General features: G+C 51.1%; 1 protein-coding gene across 3 annotated transcripts in view; it reads left to right on the top strand.

Annotated features, from left to right (window-relative positions):
• SFSWAP (splicing factor SWAP) overlaps positions 1-26934 on the top strand; it is a 237666-nt gene that overhangs the window by 51964 nt on the left and 158768 nt on the right. For all 3 annotated transcript variants that reach the window (XM_075322143.1, XM_075322151.1, XM_075322159.1), the window contains 3 exons: positions 1571-1796; positions 4996-5129; positions 11069-11201. In XM_075322143.1, coding sequence (XP_075178258.1) covers positions 1571-1796; positions 4996-5129; positions 11069-11201 — 493 coding nt within the window. The remainder of the gene's footprint in view (positions 1-1570; positions 1797-4995; positions 5130-11068; positions 11202-26934) is intronic.

Raw genomic sequence — 26934 nt, 5'->3', positions numbered from 1 at the left:
GCGGCGATATTGTGCAGTGACCTTCCAGGACCTGCTGGAGGATCACATGGCCGGAAGCTTGTGGTATCTCCAAATGGAGTGTGTGTGTGTGTGTGTGTGTGTGTGCGATCGGATGTGAGAGCGGTAAAAAAGTTACACTGCAGGACACTTCATTATAGACTGCGAACACCCCTTAAAGGAGAGAAGACACCCCTCCCCGATCATACTCGCTAGACGCCGACCGGGAGCAAGTGAGCGCATCAAAGCCCTGCAGCGGAACACACACACACACTACCACACACACACACACTACCACACACACTACCACACACACTACCACACACACTACCACACACACTACCACACACACACACACACACTACACACACTACCACACACACACACTACCACACACACACACACTACACACACACTACCACACACTACCACACACACACACACACACACACACACACACACTACCACACACACACACACCATATCCAGCGATATCGCTTGCTTCTCGGCGGCGATATTGTGCAGTGACCTTCCAGGACCTGCTGGAGGATCACATGGTCGGAAGCATGTGGTATCTCCGAATGCTGTGTGTGTGTGTGTGTGTGTGTGTGTGTGTGTGTGTGTGCGTGCACGATATCGGATGTGAGAGTTTCGGCAGAGGAGGACGGCGTGCAGCACAGCTGCTGGGAGTGCCCGCCGGAGAGCACAGGGAGGAATGATGTGAAAGCTATGTGTGTGAGTGTCAGTCAGATGTAGGGGACCACAGCTGCTGGGAGATCACAGGGAGGAATGATGTGGAATCTGATGTGTGTATCTGTATGAGTGTGTGTGAATGTGATGTGATCTATGCGAGTGTCAGCCAGATGAAGGCGAGGCGTGCTGCACACCTGCTGGGAGATCTGGGAGCCACACAGATGCCTGGGGCTGGTAAGTATGACGATCCTGGGAAGGGGTGTCTGATTTTTGTGGTGGTACACTTACCCCAACCATGTCTCCTCGAGAATAAGACATCCCCTGAAAATAAGACCTAGTGCTTTTTTTAGGGCAAAAAAAATATAAGACAGTGTCTTATTTTTGGGGAAACAGGGTAGTACACAATTTATTATTTTCATGTGTACTATTGTAAAATAAATGAATATGGCGCTTACACTTAAACGTACCCATTGATATTTGCCACCATTGGGCTTCCTTTAGCCTCCATTACACCGAGCTTTCATATTGGCAGAGTCTGTTACACTATTCTATGTAGCTGAAGGAAAATATGTCAAAATCCGTTCCAGTGCGTTGGAATCGGAAATCTTGACTGATGGAAACAGTGATTTTTCATCATCCCATGAGTAAAACTTTTAGCAATCTTTTTCACCCTTAGGGGTCCTTTGACCGATGGGTGAGGCTAAATAGCTGAGACTTGTGTTAGGAGCTGCCTTCCCATCTGTTCAGTCACTTGGACATAGAAATGTATTCCTAAACATATTGCCTGAACGTCTAGGTTTTCCAATGAATTTGTAAAATAATTTTCTTGGATATGTCTTATAAAATAACTTTTTCTTTTTTGTTTTTCCCTTGTTACCAGCCGCCCACTGCAAAAATGCATGCCATTATAGAGCGTACAGCAAATTTTGTCTGCAAGCAGGGTGCTCAGTTTGAGATCATGTTAAAAGCCAAGCAAGCTCGAAACTCACAGTTTGACTTTTTACGTTTTGATCACTACCTCAACCCTTATTACAAGCACATCCAGAAAGCCATGAAAGAAGGACGTTATACCTCACACTCGGAGAAGCAGAAAGAAGAGCAAAAAAGTAGGAACCGTTTTTATTTACTTCCATCTTCTTACTACTTGCTCCTATTTTAAATCCCCATTCCCGGCATTTTCTTTGTCACTGCTGGAGTGGTATTGTTAATCAAAGTTCCCTACCACTAGTAATATACTTACCTGCTGTTGTCTTCTGTTCTCAGCACTGCTCCGGTCGTCTTTTTTTTTTTTTTTTTTTTTTTTTTTTCACATTTTAACCTGCTGGATAGCTCTAGTGTTTGTTGGCTGGACCGAAAGTCACTACTCCATGAAAGTCTATAAGAGCCAGGAAGAGGCGATCATAGACTTCTATTGTGACTGTTAATCTCTGATTTACGGTCAGTCAGAAACTGCAGGCACAAGATGATGGTGCAAGACTGGAGCAGCACCTAGAACAGGGGTCTCAAACACGCGGCCCGCGGGCCGCATGCGGCCCTTCAGGTGGCTTCTTGCGGCCCGCAGGCCCGTGGACCTGGTAAAGATGGCGACCGGTGCAGGGGCCGCAGCTGTCAGTTATTTATTTCAGCCTACAGTTTTGTGTTTGCCGCGCACAGTGAAGTTCTCACTGCAGAACGCAATAACAGCCGCCTGCCAATCAGCGGCAAGCACCTGCTGCATATGACCTCAGATGCTTGCCTGTGATTGGCCAGTGGCTGTTGTGCAGTGAGAACTGCTCTGCACGCGCCGGCCGAACGTTCAGCGATGACAGCAGCTGTGATCATTACCTGGTCCACGTGCCTGCGTGCTGCTGACAGCAGGTGAGAAGAATTGTGTGTGTGTGTGTGTGTGTGTGTGTGTCTCAGTCTCATGCCGTGTGTGTGGTTCTGTTGCTGGCTGAGGCTGCACTGTGTGTGTGTGTGTGTGGTAGCTGAGGCTTCACCGAGTCCACGTGCCTGCATGCCGCTGACAGCAGGTGAGAAGAATGTTTTCGTGTGTGTGTTAGCTGAGGCTGCACAGGGTGGGGGGGATGTGTATTTGCTGAGGCTGCACAGGGTGGGGGGGATGTGTATTAGCTGAGGCTGCACAGGGTGGGGGGGATGTGTATTAGCTGAGGCTGCACAGGGTGGGGGGGATGTGTATTAGCTGAGGCTGCACAGGGTGGGGGGGATGTGTATTAGCTGAGGCTGCACAGGGTGGGGGGGATGTGTATTAGCTGAGGCTGCACAGGGTGGGGGGGATGTGTATTAGCTGAGGCTGCACAGGGTGGGGGGGATGTGTATTAGCTGAGGCTGCACAGGGTGGGGGGGATGTGTATTAGCTGAGGCTGCACAGGGTGGGGGGGATGTGTATTAGCTGAGGCTGCACAGGGTGGGGGGGATGTGTATTAGCTGAGGCTGCACAGGGTGGGGGGGATGTGTATTAGCTGAGGCTGCACAGGGTGGGGGGGATGTGTATTAGCTGAGGCTGCACAGGGTGGGGGGGATGTGTATTAGCTGAGGCTGCACAGGGTGGGGGGGATGTGTATTAGCTGAGGCTGCACAGGGTGGGGGGGATGTGTATTAGCTGAGGCTGCACAGGGTGGGGGGGATGTGTATTAGCTGAGGCTGCACAGGGTGGGGGGGATGTGTATTAGCTGAGGCTGCACAGGGTGGGGGGGATGTGTATTAGCTGAGGCTGCACAGGGTGGGGGGGATGTGTATTAGCTGAGGCTGCACAGGGTGGGGGGGATGTGTATTAGCTGAGGCTGCACAGGGTGGGGGGGATGTGTATTAGCTGAGGCTGCACAGGGTGGGGGGGATGTGTATTAGCTGAGGCTGCACAGGGTGGGGGGGATGTGTATTAGCTGAGGCTGCACAGGGTGGGGGGGGATGTGTGTGTGTGTGTGTGTGTGTGTGTGTGTTAGCTGAGGCACATTGCTACAAGGGGACAAGGATGCACACATTTTTACAGAATGGGAAACAAGATGGGGCACATTACTACAAGATGTTGGCCAAAATTACTATGCGGTGGTTATTGTAAAACTGTATTACTTACAAAAAGGGGAAAAAATGTAAAAAAAAGTATGTATGTATGTATATATGCACATACATATACACACACTACACCTTTGTTATAATGGACAAATGAAAAATGTTCGAAAACAGTGATTCAAGGGTGTATAGAAAGAAAAAATGGTACCACTACCAATGTCACTTTGTCCTGAAAGGAATGCGGCCCCTCAAATTATTTTTTTCCTGTGTGCGGCCCATACACCCAGCCGAGTTTGAGACCCCTGACCTAGAAGAACAGAAGGTGCCAATTGACGGGTATATTACTAGAGGCAAGGAACATCCATCAGTGATACCACTCCAGCTGTTAAATATAAAAAAAAATGTGCAGGGTTTATACTATGTCTACAAACATGCTCACAAAATCTAAACTGGAGAAAGTAAAATTCTATAATGCAGATACCGCTGAACAGGAGTCAGTCGGTAAATGGTCGGACTTAGGCCGTAAAATGCGGGCCATGCTCTGATTAGTCTGCTCAAACTGTAGTCATCAGACCTTACGAGACATAAAGCTAGTAGCTCAGGTCTGGAAATCCAGCGATTAGGCCAGGCCTTACTATCAAACAATGGTCTTTGTTTCACGGGTGTGTAAAACTGACTTTAGGCACAGCGTATGGCTAGAAATTCAGCTACTGAACTACCATTAGCAAATATGTCACTTACCTGGGTGTCTTGTATCGGCCGTACATGGGTGAGATAACAGTAAGACACTTCCTCCTGCTCTCGGTAGCGCCTTCCTCTAGGAGTAGAACCACGGAATAAATCTTCTCATCCTGCACTGGGTATTGCAGCTAGAGAGTTGATCCTTGTGATTTCAAAGCTTCTTTGCTTCCTTGGTAGTGACAGAATAAAGAACAAATATCTTCAGCGTCATTACATTCTCTTAGGCCGGTGTCACACTTGCCATTGCCTCGCGTGCATCACCCGGCACAGCTGCACACTCTCCGGACAGGAGCGTCTCAGCTGCATAGAGATGCATGCAACCGACTCGCTCCTGTGAGGAGAGTGTGAGTCCGTGCCAGTGATGCACTGCGAGAGGCAATCGTAAGTGTGACACCGGTCTTGCATGGATACTCCAATAGCCATGCAGGACTGCCATATGGTATACCAAGATGGGGGCTGAATGTCAAGTGACCACATCAGTTTCTAACATTCCATATAAATGTTATTTATGCTTTGTTGTGCGTAACAGCAATTTTGTTATATTTTTTTTCCTAGAATCTGTAGCCAATGCGAACAAACACAGTGACGAAGATGATGATGACGACGACGATGATGACGACGACAGTGATTACCTGCATCCAAGTCTATTTGCTTCAAAGCGTTGTAGTAGACTGGAAGAGATTACAAAGGTACTAAAATATTATTAGTGATGTAAAGTCCCCTTGAATTGTGGAGCTGTAAATGACTGTACAATGTGTTTTAGTTCACTAGGTGATGTCAGTAAATACTCATGACTTTGGTATTTCTTCATCGTTCCTTATGGGAGACCCAGACCATGGGTGTATAGCTTCTGCCTCCGGAGGACACACAAAGTACTACACTAAAAAGTGTAGCTCCTCCCTCCGAGCATATACACCCCCTGGATGACAAATCTAGCCAGTTCAATGCTTTGTGTTCAGGAGGTCACACACACACATGCATTCTCATCTGATTTTTGATTTTTGATTTCAAAGAGTTGGAAGAAAAGCGGGTCCAAACTGGACTCCCGGCATGTCCCTTATCACCCCACTGTGTCGGCGGTGCTGTTAAGGTTGATTTTACAAGGCTGGAGCCTTACATGCCGTGCTCCTTCACCATCCCTCGGGCTCTGGCTTGAAGTGGGAGCCATCACGGTTCTCACTGCTTTGCAGGAGACCGGTCTCCATCCACAGCCCTTTCAGGATCCTGCCGGACGGAGCGCTCACCCCTCAGGGACCTGGCCCTGCGTCTCATAAGCTAAGTATTGAGACGTTATTGAGGGGTCCCGTGTACATTTATTGTGGGGAGAGTGTGTTATTTCACTTTGCTGTGATTTCCGGCCGGTTCTCTGGTTTTCTCCTGAGAACCGCGCCGAGGGTGCCTGCTCGTCGGCCGCATGGGAAAATTTAGGCCCCGGCTTCGGCTGCGGCCTAGTTTCGTTTTCACTGCCCCTGCATGTCTGTCATGCAGGGGAACAGTGCGGCGCCGCCCACCGGCCGTTCAGCTCAGGGGAGAACACTCCTCTCTGAGGAGATGTTTCCCTCCCCTGTATTTCTCCTTGGCCCTCCGGTTCCCGCTCTTGGACTAAACCCCGCCCCCCCTCCTCACTCCGGCGCCATTTTATCAGCGTTTACACACTGATCGGCGCTGGCTGCTGCAGCTACTGCATCTGTCTGGGGGTCCAAGCTGTGGAATCCGGAGGGCACACAAAACGGTCTGGTAAGCCACAACCTCTGGTTGTGGACTTTCTTGTACACTCTCTGGGGGTCATTCTGAAGGAGTGTGTTCTTTACTGCAGAACCTCCACCTCAGCAGCATGTCTCTCACTAGGAGCAAGGCTGCAAGGCTTTACTCTATATGCACTGCATGTAAGCTCATACTGCCTGAACCGAGCACATATCCACATTGTGATGCCTGCTCTAACATGGTGGTGCCTCAGCCTGGAGTCTCCCCAGGGGTCCCTCCGGCTGCTCCAGCCCCGGTGGCTGAACCCCCGGCTTGGGTAGCATCGTTTTCTAAAGCTATCTCCAAGTCCTTTGCCGACTCCATGGGACAGCTGTCCCGGACTCTGCTGACCATGCATCAGCCCCCTTCTCAGGGCGCCTCTGCTGCTCCGACTCGCTCTGCAGAGCTCACAGAGGATTTTTCATCTGTTCCCGGACCCCGTCCTTCTAAACGGAGACGCAGGGACTCTTCTCCTTCCTCGTCCCACGGCTCTGATTCACGAGCTGAATTGCAGGGCGAGGAGGATGCCTTTACTGTGGGCTCGGGCGCTACCTCTATGTACCCCATTGATCTATCTGAAGGTGATGCGGATGTTAGTGACTTGATTGCGTCCATTAATTCCGTACTGAACCTCAATCCACCAGTGTCAGAGGAACAAGCCTCTCTGGTAGAAAAACACCAGTTTACCTCACCTAAGAGAGCAAGGAGTATGTTTTTTAACCACTCCAGTTTTCAGGCCACTGTGACCAAGCCCAGGGCCTGTCCTGACAAACGCTTCCCAAAGCGTAGTTCTGATTACCGTTTTCCCTTTCCACCAGAAGTGGTCAAGGAGTGGGCTCATTCACCAAAGGTAGATCCTCCGGTGTCTAGAATCTCAGCCCGGACAGTTGTATCTGTGGCCGATGGCACCTCACTTAAGGATCCCACTGACCGCCAGGTTGACCTTCTGGCAAAATCTGTATATGAGGCGGCAGGGGCCTCGTTCTCCCCGTCTTTTGCAGCAGTGTGGGCTCTTAAGGCAGTCTCTGCTTCTCTGACGGAGATACATTCCCTCGCCAGGGACTCTATGCCCGAAATGGTTGCCTTAACTTCCCAGGCTTCGGCTTTTTCATCCTATGCCATGTCCGCCATTCTGGAGGCTTCTCACCGCACGGCGGTGGCTTCCGCTAATTCCCTCGCGATCCGCAGGATCTTGTGGCTTCGAGAGTGGAAAGCAGACGCTTCTTCCAAGAAGTACCTTGCTGGGCTCCCCTTTGCTGGGTCCCGGCTGTTTGGTGAACAACTGGATGAAATTATTAAGGAAGCTACTGGCGGGAAGAGTACTTCCATGCCACAAACTAAAACCAGGAAACCTGTCCAGGGCAGGAACCAGTCGAGGTTTCGTTCCTTTCGTTCCTCTAACTGGTCATCCTCTAAGCCCTCAGCCTCGTCCACTAACTCAGCCAAGGATCGAAAACCCAGCTGGCGCACGAAGCCGCGTCCTCAGAAGAACGGAGGAGCCGCTGCCACTAAGGCAGCCTCCTCTTGACTATCTGGCTGCGCCAGCAACGTCCTTGGTCGGTGGCAGGCTCTCCCACTTTGGCGATGTGTGGTTTCAACACGTCTCCGATCAGTGGGTGCGGGATATCATCTCCCACGGCTATAGGATATTATTTTCTTCCAGCCCGCCAAACAGATTTTTTATGTCCACTCCCCCCTGCTCCAAAGCCGCCGCCTTCTCTCGGGCCGTGGCATCCTTGCAGGCCAACGGAGTAATTGTACCGGTTCCCGCCCGGGAACGGTTCAGAGGTTTCTACTCAAACCTCTTCCTAGTCCCCAAGAAGGACGGTTCCTTCCGGCCCATCCTGGATCTCAAGCTTCTCAACAAGCATGTTCAGGTGCGGCACTTTCGCATGGAATCTCTGCGATCGGTCATTGCCTCAATGACCCAAGGAGATTTTCTAGCATCCATCGACATCAGAGATGCCTATCTGCATGTGCCAATTGCAGTTTCACACCAGCGTTGGCTACGTTTTGCAATCGGAGAGGAACATTTCCAATTCGTGGCTCTCCCCTTCGGGTTAGCCACGGCCCCTCGTGTATTCACCAAGGTCATGGCAGCAGTGGTTGCGGTTCTGCACCTCCAGGGGTTGGCAGTGATTCCTTACCTGGACGACCTTCTAGTCAAAGCTTCATCCAGTGCAGACTGTCAGCGGAGTGTCTCGTTCACTCTCGCCACGCTTGTTCAATTCGGAAGCGGTTCCCTTTGCCCAGTTCCATCTGCGTCCTCTGCAGCTGGACATTCTCCGCTTTTGGGACAAGCGGACCTCTTCCTTGCACCGGCTAGTGGCTCTGTCGCCACAGACCAGGAGCTCTCTTCAGTGGTGGCTTCGGCCCCTCTCTCTGTCTCAGGGACGCTCCTTCCTGACCCCGTCCTGGGTGATTCTCACCACGGATGCCAGTCTCTCTGGCTGGGGAGCAGTATTTCTCCACCACCGAGCACAGGGCACTTGGACTCCGTCCGAATCAGCCCTCTCGATCAATGTGCTGGAAATCAGAGCTGTGCTCCTAGCTCTCGTAGCCTTTCACCACCTGTTGGCGGGCAAGCACATTCGAGTCCAGTCGGACAACGCAACAGCAGTTGCCTACATCAATCACCAGGGCGGGACTCGCAGCCGCCTAGCAATGTTGGAAGTTCAACGTATCCTTCAGTGGACGGAGGACTCCAAGTCCACCATATCCGCAGTCCACATCCCAGGCGTAGAAAACTGGGAGGCAGATTATCTCAGCCGTCAAACCGTGGACAGCGGCGAGTGGGCCCTGCATCCGGCAGTGTTCTGGTCAATCTGCCGCAAGTGGGGCACTCCGGAAGTGGATCTAATGGCATCCCGGCACAACAACAAGGTCCCGGTTTACGTGGCTCGCTTCCACGATCCTCAGGCCTTGGCAGCGGACGCGCTGGTTCAGGATTGGTCCCAGTTCCGCCTGGCCTACGTGTTTCCCCCTCTAGCTCTCTTGCCCAGAGTCCTGCGCAAGATCAGAATGGAGGGCCGTCGGGTCATAATCATTGCTCCAGACTGGCCCAGGCGAGCTTAGTACCCAGACCTTCTCCGTCTGTCCGTAGAGGTGCCGTGGCATCTCCCGGACCGTCCAGACCTTCTCTCTCAAGGTCCGTTTTTCCGCCAGAATTCTGCGGCTCTCAGATTGACGGCGTGGCTCTTGAGTCCTGGATCCTGACGGCTTCAGGCATTCCTTCCGAGGTCATCTCCACTATGACTCAGGCTCGGAAGTCTTCCTCGGCCAGGATTTACCACAGGACTTGGAGAATTTTCCTGTCCTGGTGTCGCTCTTCCGGCCATGCTCCTTGGCCGTTTTCTTTGCCGACCATCCTGTCCTTTCTACAGTCCGGTCTGCAGCTAGGACTATCCCTCAATTCCCTCAAGGGACAGGTCTCGGCTCTGTCAGTGTTGTTCCAGCGGCGTATCGCCCGACTGGCCCAGGTGCGCACCTTCATGCAGGGCGCATCTCACATCATTCCTCCTTACCGGCGGCCTTTGGATCCCTGGGACCTTAATCTGGTGCTCACGGCCTTACAAAAACCCCCCTTTGAGCCTCTTAGGGAGGTTTCTTTGTTTCGACTTTCACAGAAAGTGGTCTTTCTGGTGGCCATAACTTCTCTCAGGAGAGTCTCTGATTTGGCTGCGCTCTCTTCGGAGTCACCCTTTTTGGTTTTTCACCAAGACAAGGTGGTTCTCCGTCCGACTCCGGACTTTCTCCCAAAGGTGGTGTCTCCTTTCCACCTTAACCAGGACATTTCATTGCCTTCCCTTTGTCCGTCCCCTGTGCATCGCTTTGAGAAAGCGTTGCATACTTTAGATTTGGTGCGGGCGCTCCGGATCTATGTGTCACGCACCGCCGCTCTTAGGCGGTGCACCTCTCTTTTTGTGCTAACCACAGGTCAGCGCAAGGGTCTCTCGGCTTCTAAACCGACCCTTGCTCGTTGGATTAGGTCGGCCATATCCGATGCCTACCAATGTTCTCAGGGGCCTCCCCCGCCGGGGATTAAGGCGCACTGGACCAGAGCTGTCGGTGCCTCTTGGGCTTTCAGGCACCAGGCTACGGCTCAGCAGGTCTGTCAGGCTGCCACTTGGTCTAGTCTGCACACCTTTTCGAAGCACTACCAAGTGCATGCTCATGCTTCGGCAGATGCGAGCTTGGGCAGACGCATCCTTCAGGCGGCTGTCGCCCATTTGTGAAGTTAGGTTTTGCCTACTTCTCAGTTTCTGTTTATTTCCCACCCATGGACTGCTTTGAGACGTCCCATGGTCTGGGTCTCCCATAAGGAACGATGAAGAAAAAGAGAATTTTGTTTACTTACCGTAAATTCTTTTTCTTATAGTTCCGACATGGGAGACCCAGCACCCTCCCTGTTGCCTGTTGGCAGTTCTTGTTCCGTGTGTTTTCACCGGCTGTTGTTGTAGACAGAGGTTCCGGTTATTCCGGGTTTTACTCTATCTCTACATGTGGGTGGATGTCCTCCTTCAGCTTTTGCACTAAACTGGCTAGATTTGTCATCCAGGGGGTGTATATGCTCGGAGGGAGGAGCTACACTTTTTAGTGTAGTACTTTTTGTGTCCTCCGGAGGCAGAAGCTATACACCCATGGTCTGGGTCTCCCATGTCGGAACTATAAGAAAAAGAATTTACGGTAAGTAAACAAAATTCTCCTTTTTTTTTAAAGCCCCTTGAGTCATCCATCATCTACTTGTGCAATGAGCAGCTCTGAGACTGATATAACCATGTTTCCATTCTCTGCTGTATTCCTGTATGGCAGCTCTTTGTTTTAGAAGTTGTCTTTTTGTGAATTGTACATTTTCTGAACCTTTTTTTTATGTTTTATTTTGTAGCCTTTAAAAGTGATCGATCCTGACCACCCACTTGCAGCTCTTGTCAGGAAGGCACAGAATGAGAAGATGGCCTCCCAGCTGGCTGCTAATGTTGCACCTGCTCCCACCACCGAGACAGAAAGCACAGCAGATAGTAAGTCACATATTTAGTCTATTCCCAGTCCTTGGAGACTGTCTCTTGAAAGCTGCTCTTTGGGGGCATCTATCTCTCTTGTCTCCTCATTTATCTGTTTTTGTATCTGGGTTATTCTTAATTTGTTTCTAACCGTATCCAAGGTAGAGATTCTTGGTGCGGTTACGGTAGTAATGTTAAAGTTCATTTTTATAATATGCTAGGATTTAATACGCGAACGTCTCACAATTGTTATCCACAAGTGAAACTGAAATCCCTTGAAACCAAATGGTGATTGGGGTCTGCACAGGACGGCAGGTTGTCCATAAATTTAGGCTCTCTTCTCAACTATTGGTTTCAAAGTGCTGTCATTTTTTTCATTTATCAATTATAGTAATAAATGCTAATTGTTGCTACTGGAACTTGTCGCTACAGGAGCTGTGCCCACACGATTGCTGCTGGAACCTTGGCTTACACGGCACCTTTTCACAGCCATGGATGTCCCTGCTCCATTTCTGGCTGTTAAAGCCCTTAAATGCCGTGATTGATATCGATCGCAGCATTTAGGGGGCTGGGAGAGCAAGAGTGCTCCCTCTCCCATCCGATTGGTGTCCCCAAGACATCATTGCGAAGCCCTGATCGTTGCTATGGTCGTGATGACAATCTCTGGGTCACCCAGCTACAGAAAGCCTCTGGGATCATGCCAGAAGCATGATCTCAGAGGCTTGTGTCAGTGCAGCACTGAGAGATATAATGTATTTCAATGCTGGTGCATTGCAGTACATTATATCAGCAATCATGGCAATAAAAGGTAATGTTCCATAGAGGGGCTGAGTGATGAAGTAAAAAAAAAAAAAAAAAAAATTAAAATAAAAATTATACTAACACAGTACACATGTTTGGTATTGCCGCGTCCGAAACAAGCCGATCTATAAAATTGTGACACTAGTTAACCCCTTAAGTGAACACTGTAAAAGAATAATCTGTGTTTTCATCATACAGCTGACAATAAAAGTGGAATAAAATGCGCTAAAACAAGCACATATAAATTAAAAATGGTATCTAATAACATCACTTTGTCCTACAAAAAATAAGTCGCCATACAAGTCTGTTAGTGAAAAATAAAAAAGCTGTAGCTCTCAGAATACTGCAATGCATATACTATATATTTTTTTTTTCTAAAAATCGTTTTTATGGTGTAAAAGAGGCATAAAGCATTGAAAAAAATAAATGTGGTATCGCTGTATTCGTACTGACCTGAGAAATAAAGCTGTGTTAACACTTTTAAGACACGGTAAATGTAAAAAGTGTGGCCCAAAATGGTACCAAATAAACCCTCCAACTTATCCCATAAAAAACAAGCCCTCACATGACAGTCGGCAGAAAAACAAAATTCAGTGATGCACAAACGTTTATTTCTTCGGCGCTCCATTGGGAGACCCAGACGATTGGGTGTATAGCTACTGCCTCCGGAGGCCACACAAAGCATTACACTAAAAAGTGTAAGGCCCCTCCCCTTCTGGCTATACACCCCCCGTGGGATCACGGGCTGCTCAGTTTTCAAGCTTTGTGCGAAGGAGGTCAGACATCCACGCATAGCTCCACTGTTTAGTCAGCAGTAGCTGCTGACTATATCGGATGGAAGAAAAGAGGGCCCATATAGGGCCCCCAGCATGCTCCCTTCTCACCCCATTCCTATTGGAGGTGTTTGTTAAGGTTGAGGTACCCATTGCGGGTACGGAGGCTGGAGCCCACATGCTGCTTTCCTTCCCCATCCCCCTGAGGGCTCTGGGGAAGTGGGATCTTACCGGCCCCCAAGCCCTGAGGCCGGGCTCCATCCACAGACCCGTAGAACCTGCTGGATACGGAGCTGGGTACCGTTCAGGGACAAGGCCCTGCAACATTCAGGTACTCTGTGTCCCCGTATGGACAGGCCGCGCACACTCCAGACTTGCTGGGTGTGCTAGTGCGCCGGGGACAGTAGCGCTGCGCGCGGGGGTTACAGTCACTGCAGCTTCTCTGAGGGACTTTATGTGTTGGGGACCGCCGCGCCGGCCGCCCCTGGAGCGGCAGCGCGGCTGAGACTTGTGGTGCGCCGGGGACTTCGCGCCGACCGGACGGCGGCGCTTATAAATCTAGTCCCCGGCTTTTGCGGCCTAGCTCCGCTTCGTTCCCGCCCCCACCCTGTCAATCAGGGAAAGGGAGAGACGCTGTTCTATAGTCAGCGCCGAGGGCTGGAGTCTTATTTACATACTCCAGCCCTCTCACTGGGCACAGTGGGACGCAAGTTTCCCGCTTTTCGTCTGAACACACCCAGGGCCCGCCCCTCTCCACAGGACGCCGGCAGCCATTCCTGCATGCAGTCTGGCTGGGGAACGGACACAGGCTCTGGGAGACCCAGACAAGGGATTCGGGCGACCACACACCCGCGTTAAGCGGGCGGTAAGCAGCACATTAGTGCTGGCCCCACTAGTGCCACAGTGTTATATTGGTGTACTTTTTTCTCTGTACCATATATATATATATATTGCACTGTAAGGTCGCTTCTTGGCTGTATACCCTATATTGCTCTGAGGAGACAACAACATGTCATCCGCAAAACGCAGGGGTGCCAAGACACAGGCTGTATCCGCTGCTTGTGCCGCTTGTGGGGCTGATCTACCGGCAGGTTCCAATGACCCACATTGTGTGCAATGTTCAGTCCCTGTGCCACTTCGTCAGCCGGAGTCTATGGTGGTAGTGGCCCAGGCAGAGTCACCGGTGAACCCTGTTCCGGTGACGGGGACAGAGTTTGCAGTTTTTGCTGACAAGATGTCTGTGACTATGACAAAAACCCTAGAGACCTTGCAGGCCAGGCCAGTTACTCAGACCATGGACACTGCTGTGTCAATGTTCCCCGGTCCCCCTCAGTTGGAGCTAATCCGTGCTTCTAGGGGGTCCCAGGCATCTCAGGCTGAAGGCTCTGACTCGGATGACAATCCCAGGCAGCCTAAGCGAGCTCGCTGGGCGAGACCCTCCACGTCATCACGCTGGTCAGGGTCTCAGCGAGACGAGTCTCTGTATGATGAGACAGAGGAGGGTGATCAGGAGTCTAATCCTGAGACCGCTCTCAATCTGGATACTCCTGATGGTGACGCCATGGTAAATAACCTTATAGCGGCCATCAATAGACTGTTGGATATTTCTCCCCCAGCCCCTTCAGCAGAAGAGGCAGCTGCACAGCAGGAGAAGTTCCATTTCAGGTATCCCAAGCGTAAACTGAGTACCTTTCTGGACCACGCTGACTTCAGAGAATCAGTCCAGAAACACCATGCTTATCCAGACAAGCGTTTCTCCAAACGTCTTAAGGATACACGTTATCCCTTTCCCCCTGACGTGGTCAAACGCTGGACCCAGTGTCCAAAGGTGGATCCCCCAATCTCCAGGCTTGCGGCTAGATCCATAGTTGCAGTGGAGGATGGGGCTTCACTTAAAGATGCCAATGACAGACAGATGGACCTTTGGTTGAAATCTGTCTATGAAGCTATCGGCGCGTCGTTTGCTCCAGCATTCGCGGCCGTGTGGGCACTCCAAGCTATTTCAGCTGGTCTGGCACAGGTGGACTCTATCATACGTCCAGCAGTGCCGCAAGTGGAGTCCTTAACTTCGCAAATGTCTGCGTTTGCGACCTACGCTATCAACGCTGTCCTGGACTCTACGAGCCGTACCTCAATGGCGTCCGCCAACTCTGTGGTTTTGCGCAGAGCCTTGTGGTTAAAGGAATGGAAAGCGGATTCTGCTTCCAAAAAATGTTTAACCAGCTTGCCATTATCTGTAGACAGACTGTTTGGTGAGCAATTGGCGGAAATCATTAAACAGTCCAAGGGTAAAGACTCCTCCTTACCCCAGCCCAGATCAAGCAAACCTCAACAGAGGAGGTGGCAGTCGAGGTTTCGGTCCTTTCGAGGCTCGGGCAAGGCCCAATTCTCCTCGTCCAAAGGGACTCAGAAGGAGCAAAAGAGCTCAGATTCCTGGCGGGCTCACTCACGCCCCAAGAAAGCAACCGGAGGACCCGCTTCCAAGGCGGCTGCCTCATGACTTTCGGCCTCCTCCCTCCGCATCCTCGGTCGGTGGCAGGCTCTCCCGCTTTGGCGACATTTGGCTGCCACAGGTCAAGGACCGGTGGGTAACAGACATTTTGTCTCACGGGTACAGGATAGAGTTCAGTTCTCGCCCTCCGCCTCGGTTCTTCAGAACTTCCCCACATCCCGACCGAGCAGATGCCCTTCTGCAGGCAGTGGGCTCTCTAAGAGCAGAAGGAGTGGTGATCCCTGTTCCTCTTCAGGAACAAGGGCAAGGTTTTTACTCCAATCTCTTTGTGGTTCCAAAAAAGGACGGCTCGTTCCGTCCTGTTCTGGACCTAAAACTGCTCAACAAGCATGTGAACACCAGGCGGTTCCGGATGGAATCCCTCCGCTCCGTCATTGCCTCAATGTCTCAAGGAGATTTCCTTGCATCAATAGACATCAAAGATGCTTATCTCCACGTGCCGATTGCTACAGAACACCAACGTTTTCTACGTTTCGTGATAGGAGACGACCATCTTCAGTTCGTAGCTCTGCCATTTGGTCTGGCGACAGCCCCACGGGTTTTCACCAAGGTCATGGCGGCAGTGGTAGCAGTCTTGCACTCTCAGGGACACTCGGTGATCCCTTACTTGGACGATCTACTTGTCAAAGCACCCTCTCAAGAGGCATGCCAACTCAGCCTGAATGTTGCGCTGGAGACTCTCCAGACTTTCGGGTGGATCATCAACTTTTCAAAGTCAAATCTGTCACCGACTCAATCACTAACGTATCTTGGCATGGAGTTTCATACTCTCTCAGCGATAGTGAAGCTTCCGCTGGACAAGCAGCGGTCACTACAGACAGGGGTGCAGTCTCTCCATCATGGTCAGTCGCACCCCTTAAGGCGCCTCATGCACTTCCTAGGGAAGATGGTGGCAGCAATGGAGGCAGTCCCGTTTGCCCAGTTTCATCTGCGCCCACTTCAATGGGACATTCTCCGCCAATGGGACGGGAAGTCAACTTCCCTGGACAGGAAAGTCTCCCTTTCCCAGACGGCCAAGGACTCTCTGCAATGGTGGCTTCTTCCCACCTCATTATCACAGGGAAGATCCTTCCTACCCCCATCCTGGGCGGTGGTCACGACAGACGCGAGTCTGTCAGGGTGGGGAGCAGTTTTTCTTCAGCGCTCTATTGGGAGACCCAGACGATTGGGGTATAGCTACTGCCCTCTGGAGGCCACACAAAGCACTACATTAAAAGTGCAAGGCCCCTCCCCCTCTGGCTATACCCCCCCCGTGGTATCACGGGTTCTCCAGTTTTAGCTTTGTGTGCGAAGGAGGTCAGACATTCCATGCATAGCTCCACAGATTTTAGTCAGCAGTAGCTGCTGACTATTTCGGATGGAAGAAAAGAGGACACATATAGTGTCCCCAGCATGCTCCCTTCTCACCCCTGGATGGTGTTGTAAGGTTGAGGTACCTATTGCTGGTACAGGGCTGGAGCCTGACATGCTGTTTTCCTTCCACATCCCCTGGTAGGGCTCTGTGGAAGTGGGATCCTGCCGGCCTCTCAGCTCTGACGCCGGGCTCCATCCACAGACCCATTAGAACCTGATGGAGACGGAGCAGGAGTACGATCAGGGACAGGCCCTGCATCATACAGGTACTCTGTGTCCCCGGCAGGCACAGACACACTCCGGGCTGGCTGGGTGTTGTAGTGCGCCGGGGACCGCAACGTTGGAGTTAGTGTCCCTACAGATTACTGGGGGATTTTTTGTGTATGGGAACGCAGCGCCGACCCCCTCTGGACCGGGCGGCGCTGCTGTGACTTGTGGTGCGCCGGGGATCCGCCGTCCGCGCTTTTACGGCGGCGGCGGTTATAAATTGAGTCCCCGGCTTTTTGGGCCTAGGACGCCGGCAGCTCCGATTCGTTCCCGCCCCCACCCTGTCATTCAGGGTAGGGGAGAGACGCTGTTCGCTAGCAGCGACGAGGGCTGGAGCCTGATTTACATGCTCCAGCCCTCACACTAGGCACAGAGGGAAGCAGGCTTCCCGCTCTTAGCCAGGAACGCCCAGGGCCCGCCCCCCTTCTCTCTCAGGACGCCGGCAGCCATTACATGCAGTCTGGCTGGAGGAAGGACGCAAGGCTCTGGGAGACCTGGACTAGGGGCTATCTGGCGACCACACACCCGCTTTTTAAGCGGGCGGTAAGCGATTTTTCTGTGCTGGTCCCTCTAGTGCCTCACGGTGTATCGGTGTACTGTGTAGGATATAGAGATATTGTATTTCTTGCACTGTGAGGTCGCTTCTGGCTGCATCTCCCAGATCCCTCTGTGGAAGCAACAACATGCCATCCTCAAAACGCAAGGCTGCCAAGGCTAGGGCTGTGTATACTGCGTGTGCTGCATGTGGGGCTAATCTACCAGCAGGCTCCGATGACCCCCATTGTGTGCAATGCTCCGACCCGGTGCTGCTTCGCCAGCCGGAGTCAGGAGAGGTAGTGACCCAGGCTGAGACGCTTGTAAGTTCTGCCCCGGTGACAGGGACAGACTTTGCAGTTTTTGCTGATAATATGTCTGTGTCTATGGCAAAAATCCTTGAAACCTTGCAATCTATGCATGGGGCTCAGTCTTTGGGCACGGCGAGGCCTCTGTCCTCAGGTCCCCCTCACTTGGAATTAATCCAGCCCACAGGGGGGTCCCCGGCTTCACAGGCCGAGGATTATGACTCAGATGATAGCCCCAGCCACCCTAAGCGAGCTCGCTGGGAAAGACCCTCGACGTCATCACACTGCTCAGGGTCTCAGCGCAATCAGTCTCCCTGTGATGTGTCTGATGAGAGTGATCAGGAATCCATTCCTGGAACCCCTCTCAACCTGGATACCCCTGATGGGGATGCCATGGTAAACGACCTTATCTCAGCCATCAATAGGCTGTTGGATATTTCTCCCCCAGCCCCTTCAGCAGAAGAGGCGGCTGCGGAGCAGGAGAAGTTTCGTTTCCTTTATCCCAAGCGTAAATTGAGTGCTTTGTTGGATCACGCTGACTTCAGAGAATCAATCCAGAAGCACGACGCTCACCCAGAAAGGCGTTTCTCTAAACGATCTAAAGATACGCGTTTCCCTTTCCCCCCTGAGGTGGTCAAGCGCTGGACACAGTGTCCAAAGGTAGACCCCCCGATTTCCAAACTCGCAGCTAGGTCCATAGTTGCAGTGGAGGATGGCGCTTCACTTAAAGATGCCAATGACAGACAGATGGACCTTTGGTTAAAATCTGTCTATGAAGCTATCGGCGCGTCGTTTGCTCCGGCATTCGCAGCCGTATGGGCACTCCAGGCTATTTCAGCTGGCTTAGCAAAAGTGGATGCTATCATACATCCAGCAGTGCCGCAAGTGGCGCACCTTACCACGCAGATGTCGGCGTTTGCGTCTTACGCTATCAATGCGGTCCTAGAATCTACCAGTCGCACCTCAATGGCGTCCGCCAATTCGGTAGTTTTGCGCAGAGCCTTGTGGTTAAAGGACTGGAAAGCAGATGCTGGTTCCAAAAAATGTTTAACCAGTTTGCCTTTATCTAGAGATAGACTGTTTGGCGAGCCATTGGCTGATATCATTAAGCAGTCCAAGGGTAAAGACTCCTCTTTACCACAACCCAGAACAACCAAACCTCAGCAGAAAAAGTGGCAGCAGAGGTTTCAGTCCTTTCGAGGTTCGGGCAAGACACCGTTTACCTCGTCCAAAGGGACTCAGAGGACGCAAAGAAACTCAGATTCGTGGCGGGCTCACACGCGCCCCAAGAAAGCAAATGGAGGTACCACTTCCAAAGCGGCTACCTCATGACTTCCAGCCCCCTCCCTCCGCATCGCCGGTCGGGGGCAGGCTCTCCCGCTTTTCCGGCATTTGGATGTCACAGGTCAAAGACCGGTGGGTGACGGACATTTTGTCTCGCGGGTACAGAATCGAGTTCAATTCTCGTCCTCCAGCTCGGTTCTTCAGAACCTCCCCACATCCAGACCGAGCAGATGCTCTGCTGCAGGCGGTGGACTCCCTAAGAGAGGAAGGAGTGGTGATCCCAGTCCCTCCTCAGGAACAAGGGCAAGGGTTTTACTCCAATCTCTTTGTGGTTCCAAAAAAGGACGGCTCGTTCCGTCCTGTTCTGGACCTAAAACGGCTCAACAAATATGTGCACGCCAGGAAGTTCCGGATGGAAACCCTGCGTTCTGTCATTGCCTCAATGTCCAGAGGAGACTTCCTTGCCTCAATAGACATCAAAGATGCTTATCTCCACGTGCCAATTGCTACAGAACATCAACGTTTTCTACGTTTTGTGATAGGAGACGACCATTTTCAGTTCGTAGCTCTGCCATTTGGTCTGGCGACAGCCCCACGGGTCTTCACCAAGGTCATGGCGGCGGTGGTAGCAGTCTTGCACTCTCAGGGACACTCGGTGATCCCTTACCTAGACGATTTATTGGTCAAAGCTCCCTCTCAAGAGGCATGTCAGCGCAGCCTGAATGCTACGCTGGAGACCCTACAGTCTTTCGGATGGATCATCAACTTTCCAAAGTCGATCCTATCACCGACTCAATCACTAACGTATCTTGGCATGGAGTTTCATACTCTAGCAGCGATAGTGAAGCTTCCGCTGAACAAGCAGCGGTCACTACAGACAGGGGTGCAATCTCTTCTGCAGGCATTTCCTAGGGAAGATGGTGGCAGCCATGGAAGCAGTTCCCTTTGCGCAGTTTCATCTGCGCCCACTTCAATGGGACATTCTCCGCCAATGGGACGGGAAGTCAACGTCCCTGGACAGGAAAGTCTCGCTTTCCCAGACGGCCAAGGACTCCCTACAATGGTGGCTCCTTCCCACCTCATTGTCTCAGGGAAGATCCTTCCTGCCCCCATCCTGGGCAGTAGTCACGACAGATGCGAGTCTGTCAGGGTGGGGAGCAGTATTTCTCCACCACAGGGCTCAGGGGACGTGGACTCCGCAGGAGTCCACCCTTCAGATCAATGTTCTGGAGATCAGAGCAGTGTATCTTGCTCTACTGGCCTTCCAACAGTGGCTGGAAGGAAAGCAGATCCGAATCCAATCGGACAACTCCACAGCGGTGGCATACATCAACCACCAAGGAGGGACGCGCAGTCGGCAAGCCTTCCAAGAAGTCCGGCGCATTCTAATGTGGGTGGAGGACAGAGCATCCACCATATCCGCGGTTCACATCCCAGGCGTAGAAAACTGGGAAGCAGACTTCCTCAGTCGCCAGGGCATGGACGCAGGGGAATGGTCCCTTCACCCGGACGTGTTTCAGGAAATCTGTCGCCGCTGGGGAGTGCCGGACGTCGACCTAATGGCATCCCGGCACAACAACAAGGTCCCGGCATTCATGGCGAGGTCGCGCGATCAAAGAGCTCTGGCGGCAGACGCCTTGGTTCAAGATTGGTCGCAGTTTCAGCTCCCATACGTGTTTCCGCCTCTGGCGCTCTTGCCCAGAGTGCTACGCAAGATCAGATCCGAGTGCAGCCGCATCATACTCGTCGCTCCAGACTGGCCGAGGAGGTCGTGGTATCCGGATCTGTGGCATCTCACGATCGGTCGACCGTGGTCACTGCCAGACCGACCAGACTTACTGTCCCAAGGGCCGTTTTTCCATCAGAATTCTGCGGCCCTGAACCTGACTGTGTGGCCATTGAGTCCTGGATCCTAGCATCTGCAGGATTATCTCAAGGAGTCGTTGCCACAATGAGACAAGCTAGAAAGTCGAATTCGGCTAAGATCTACCACAGAACGTGGAAGATTTTCTTATCCTGGTGCTCTGCTCAGGGAGTGTCTCCCTGGCCATTTGCATTGCCCAAGTTTCTTTCCTTCCTGCAATCGGGGTTAGAAAAGGGCTTGTCGCTCAGCTCCCTTAAAGGGCAAGTTTCGGCACTATCCGTGTTTTTTCAGAAGCGTCTAGCACGTCTTTCTAAGGTGCGCACGTTCCTGCAGGGGGTCTGTCATATTGTGCCCCCGTACAAGCGGCCGTTAGATCCATGGGATCTGAACAGGGTACTAGTTGCTCTCCAGAAGCCGCCCTTCGAGCCTCTGAAGGAAGTTTCCTTTTCTCGGCTGTCACAGAAAGTGGCGTTTCTTGTTGCGATCACATCGCTTCGGCGAGTGTCTGAGCTGGCAGCTCTGTCATCCAAGGCTCCCTTCCTGGTGTTCCACCAGGACAAGGTAGTGCTGCGCCCTATTCCGGAGTTTCTCCCTAAGGTCGTATCCTCTTTTCATCTTAATCAGGATATATCCTTGCCTTCTTTTTGTCCTCATCCGGTTCACCGGTATGAAAAGGACTTACGTTTGCTAGATCTGGTGAGAGCACTCAGAATCTACATTTCCCGCACGGCGCCCATGCGCCGTGCCGATGCACTTTTTGTCCTTGTTGCTGGTCCGCGCAAGGGGTTGCAGGCTTCTAAAGCCACCCTGGCTCGATGGATCAAAGAACCAATTCTAGAGGCCTACCGTTCTGCGGGGCTTCCGGTTCCTTCAGGGCTAAAAGCCCACTCAACCAGAGCCGTGGGTGCGTCCTGGGCATTACGTCACCAGGCTTCGGCTCAACAGGTGTGCCAGGCAGCTACCTGGTCCAGTCTGCACACTTTCACCAAGCATTATCAGGTGCATACCTATGCTTCGGCGGATGCCAGCTTAGGTAGAAGAGTCCTGCAGGCGGCAGTGACACCCCCGTAGGGGAGGGCTGTTTTGCAGCTCTAACATGAGGTATTTCTTTACCCACCCAGGGACAGCTTTTGGACGTCCCAATCGTCTGGGTCTCCCAATAGAGCGCTGAAGAAGAAGGGAATTTTGTTACTTACCGTAAATTCCTTTTCTTCTAGCTCTTATTGGGAGACCCAGCACCCGCCCTGTTGTCCTTCGGGATGTTTTTTTGTTGTTTGCGGGTACACATGTTGTTCATGTTGAACGGTTTTTCAGTTCTCCGATGTTATTCGGAGTTAATTTGTTTAAACCAGTTATTGGCTTCCTCCTTCTTGCTTTGGCACTAAAACTGGAGAACCCGTGATACCACGGGGGGGGTATAGCCAGAGGGGGAGGGGCCTTGCACTTTTAATGTAGTGCTTTGTGTGGCCTCCAGAGGGCAGTAGCTATACCCCAATCGTCTGGGTCTCCCAATAAGAGCTAGAAGAAAAGGAATTTACGGTAAGTAACAAAATTCCCTTCTTCTCCACCACAGGGCTCAGGGTACGTGGACTCAGCAGGAGTCCACCCTTCAGATCAATGTTCTGGAAATCAGGGCAGTGTATCTTGCCCTACTAGCCTTCCGGCAGTGGCTGGAAGGGAAGCAGATCCGAATTCAGTCGGACAACTCCACAGCGGTGGCATACATCAACCACCAAGGAGGGACACGCAGTCGGCAAGCCTTCCAGGAAGTCCGGCGGATTCTAATGTGGGTGGAAGACACGGCATCCACCATATCCGCAGTTCACATCCCGGGCGTAGAAAACTGGGAAGCAGACTTCCTCAGTCGCCAGGGTATGGACGCAGGGGAATGGTCCCTTCACCCGGACGTGTTTCAGGAAATCTGTCGCCGCTGGGGGGTGCCGGACGTCGACCTAATGGCGTCTCGGCACAACAACAAGGTCCCGGCCTTCATGGCGCGGTCTCGCGATCAAAGAGCTCTGGCGGCAGACGCCTTAGTGCAAAATTGGTCGCAGTTCCGGCTCCCTTATGTGTTTCCACCTCTGGGACTCTTGCCCAGAGTGCTACGCAAGATCAGATCCGATTGCAGCCGCGTCATACTCGTCGCTCCAGACTGGCCGAGGAGGTCGTGGTACCCGTATCTGTGGCATCTCACGGTCGGCCAACCGTGGACACTACCAGACCGACCAGACTTACTGTCCCAAGGGCCGTTTTTCCATCGGAATTCTGCGGCCCTGAACCTGACTGTGTGGCCATTGAGTCCTGGATCCTAGCGTCTTCAGGATTATCCCAAGGGGTCGTTGCCACCATGAGACAGGCTAGGAAGTCCACTTCTGCTAAGATCTACCACAGAACGTGGAGGATTTTCTTATCCTGGTGCTCTGCACAAGGAGTATCCCCCTGGCCATTCGCGTTACCTACTTTTCTTTCCTTCCTGCAATCTGGGTTGGAAAAGGGCTTGTCGCTCGGCTCCCTTAAAGGGCAAGTCTCGGCACTATCCGTGTTTTTTCAGAAGCGTCTAGCACGACTTTCTCATGTGCGCACGTTCCTGCAGGGGGTTTGTCATATCGTCCCCCCGTACAGACGGCCGTTAGATCCATGGGATCTAAACAGGGTACTAGTTGCTCTCCAGAAGACGCCTTTCGAGCCTCTGAAGGATGTTTCACTTTCTCGACTCTCACAGAAAGTGGCCTTTCTAGTAGCGGTCACGTCTCTTCGGAGAGTGTCTGAGCTAGCAGCGCTGTCATCCAAGGCTCCCTTCCTGGTGTTCCACCAGGACAAGGTAGTGCTGCGCCCCATTCAGGAGTTTCTCCCTAAGGTGGTATCCTCTTTTCATCTTAATCAGGATATTTCCTTACCTTCCTTTTATCCTCATCCAGTTCATCGGTATGAAAAGGATTTGCATTTGCTAGATCTGGTGAGAGCACTCAGAATCTACATTTCCCGCACGGCGCCCCTGCGCCGCTCGGATGCACTCTTTGTCCTTGTCGCTGGTAAGCGCAAAGGGTCGCAGGCTTCCAAAGCCACCCTGGCTCGATGGATCAAAGAACCAATTCTTGAAGCCTACCGTTCTGCTGGGCTTCCGGTTCCATCAGGGCTGAAGGCCCACTCAACCAGAGCCGTGGGTGCGTCCTGGGCATTACGACACCAGGCTACGGCTCAACAGGTGTGCCAGGCAGCTACCTGGTCGAGTCTGCACACTTTCACCAAACATTATCAGGTGCATACCTATGCTTCGGCGGACGCCAGCCTAGGTAGAAGAGTCCTGCAGGCGGCAGTTGCCTCCCCGTAGGGGAGGGCTGTCTTTGCAGCTCTAACATGAGGTATTTCTTTACCCACCCAGGGGCTGCTTTTGGACGTCCCAATCGTCTGGGTCTCCCAATGGAGCGCCGAAGAAGGGAATTTTGTTACTTACCGTAAATTCCTTTTCTTCTAGCTCCTATTGGGAGACCCAGCACCCGCCCTGTTGTCCTTCGGGATTTTTGGTTGTTTTCGGGTACACATGTTGTTCATGTTGAACGGTTTTCAGTTCTCCGATGTTACTTCGGAGTGAATTTGTTTGAACCAGTTATTGGCTTTCCTCCTTCTTGCTTTAGCACTAAAACTGAGCAGCCCGTGATCCCACGGGGGGTGTATAGCCAGAAGGGGAGGGGCCTTACACTTTTTAGTGTAATGCTTTGTGTGGCCTCCGGAGGCAGTAGCTATACACCCAATCGTCTGGGTCTCCCAATAGGAGCTAGAAGAAAAGGAATTTACGGTAAGTAACAAAATTCCCTTCTTTGTGAAAGTGTTTAGTGTGATAGCAGCCAAAACTAAAAATGAAATATAAATCTGATATCACTGTATTCGTACTGACCTGAGGAATAAAGCTGCCTAATCCCTTATACCACACAGTGAACGACTTGAAAAATTGTAATCCAATTCTTCAACTGCTGTTGATTTGTTTATTCTGCCTGCCATAGATCGCAGTAAAGCTCCGCTCACATTTATCCTGCGCTTTACACTGAGCGCTTACATTGAGGTTTACCTGTAAATCTCAGAAAAATGTGATTCAGTGAAAATCCCCTATGGAAAATTCACTGGAATGAGGCAGAGTGTGAATTTGAACTCCCGTCTGGACTGTGGTCTGGGGTTGTCCATCTTTTTACGTTTCTTTTTTAGGTGTGCAGAAAAGTGTGATCAACGACGTTTTTATGCACCGCTAAACAGAGGGCAAACGAAATCTGGAGTAACTGCCTTATTAGTGAATGAATCTGTCAGGGGTTTCACCCGAATCATGTATTTCGGAAAAAAATTAAATAAATAAATAAATCTAATTTTTCAACTGCTGTTGATTTGTTCATTCTGCCTCCCAAAGATCACAGTACGGTGCAGCTCATATTTATCCTGTGCTCTACACTGAGCGCTTATATTGAGGTTAACGTGTAAATCTCTGAAAGATATGATTCAGACAAAATTCCTAACAGAAAAGTCACTGTAATGAGGCAGAGGAGGTCACTTTGAACTCCTGTCTGGCCTATGAGCTGGCAATGTCCATTTTTTTTCCATGTCTTATGAGACATGCACAGCGCGGTTAACAGTTTTCACCTTTTGAAAAGATGGACACTGTTGAACAGAGGTCAAATTGAGTCCAGAGTAACTCTGCTGCCTCATTAGTGAATGGATCCGTCGGAGGTTTTACCTGAATCATGTATTTCGGAGATGTAGATGGAAACCCTAATGTAAGTGCTCAGCAAAGAGCACGAGATAAATGTGAACCATTCTAAAATGTTCTGTACCGAAATTGCCACCAATAGCATTCACCCTTTAGATGCACCCCCCCACTTTCTCTCAAGATTTGGGGGGGGGGCAAACTGGATCCTTTCTATCAGCACATACCACCGTTCACATGCGGTACAGTCAGGATCCAGTGGCATGCAGTATTTGGACGCGGCTCAAAAAACGCTACAAGTAGCATTTTTAAAACAAAGTAAAAACCGCAAACCAACGGATCCGGTATATAACACATGCAAGCGCATCTTACTGCGAGTCACTTCAAGGTATTTTCAATTGACAACGGATTTGTCAAGGATCCTGTCACATGCGTTTGCCGTTTTTTGACGTCCGTCAAAAAAAACGCTGATGTGAAGCAGCCTTGGTCAGTAATCTGTGGCTGCCAGACTAGATAGAGCCTTGTGTACCTCCTGCTGACATCACTTGGCGCCTCTTCTAATTAGAAGTCCTGGCACATTGTCATGGTTATGCCATGCTACAACAATGACATCAAGCCAGGCCTACTAATCAGAAGCTGGGGTGGACGTAGCAGGTGGTTTGTAGAGTTTCAGTCTAGCTCCACGGACTACCAAGGCTGCGCAGAAAGGGAAAAATACACAGGGTCTTATAGCATTTCTTAGACCATTCCAGTGTAGCCAGTCTTTTTTGTTAAAAGGTCTTGTGATACTTCATTAATACTCCTTCATTCTAGCAGGAACATAATGGTCCTCGTGTACAAGACAAGAGGAGAAATGGCAGAAGTGTTTTATTACCAACTCTGCCTTCTGTATCCCTCTATTTAATGCTGAGCGAGTGCTATGTAGTAAATTGAAGGATTGACCCTGCTGATCTTGTATTGGACCTAATAACCTTATGAATGCTACCGTAGTTGTTTTGACATCGCAGAGTTGCTGGGACTGAAGGCATAGATTGGGGGGGTTGTATGTAATTTGGGCTCTGGTGAAAAAAAAAATGTAATGTCCCCCACATGAGGGTTTGTTTATTTTTACCTTATGGTGGACTTATGTGCATATAAAACCTGAGAGAAAATGTTATAAAAAGATCTCGCTAAATAGTGTAAAACACATACTGCAGAAACATATATTAAAGCTATAAGAACCTACATAGTTATTCAATGTGATACCTGAATAGTAAAAAAAAATCTACAAAATCTTTTTTTTTCTTTATTTGCTTCACAAAAAAAATCTTAATATAAATGACACAGTTTAGAACTCCCCGCCCATCCCAAAAATAATGAAAGAAT

The sequence above is a fragment of the Anomaloglossus baeobatrachus genome, chromosome 1, assembly GCF_048569485.1.
Source record: "Anomaloglossus baeobatrachus isolate aAnoBae1 chromosome 1, aAnoBae1.hap1, whole genome shotgun sequence".
Lineage (NCBI taxonomy): Eukaryota > Metazoa > Chordata > Amphibia > Anura > Aromobatidae > Anomaloglossus > Anomaloglossus baeobatrachus.
This window is presented reverse-complemented; position numbering and strand designations above follow the sequence as displayed.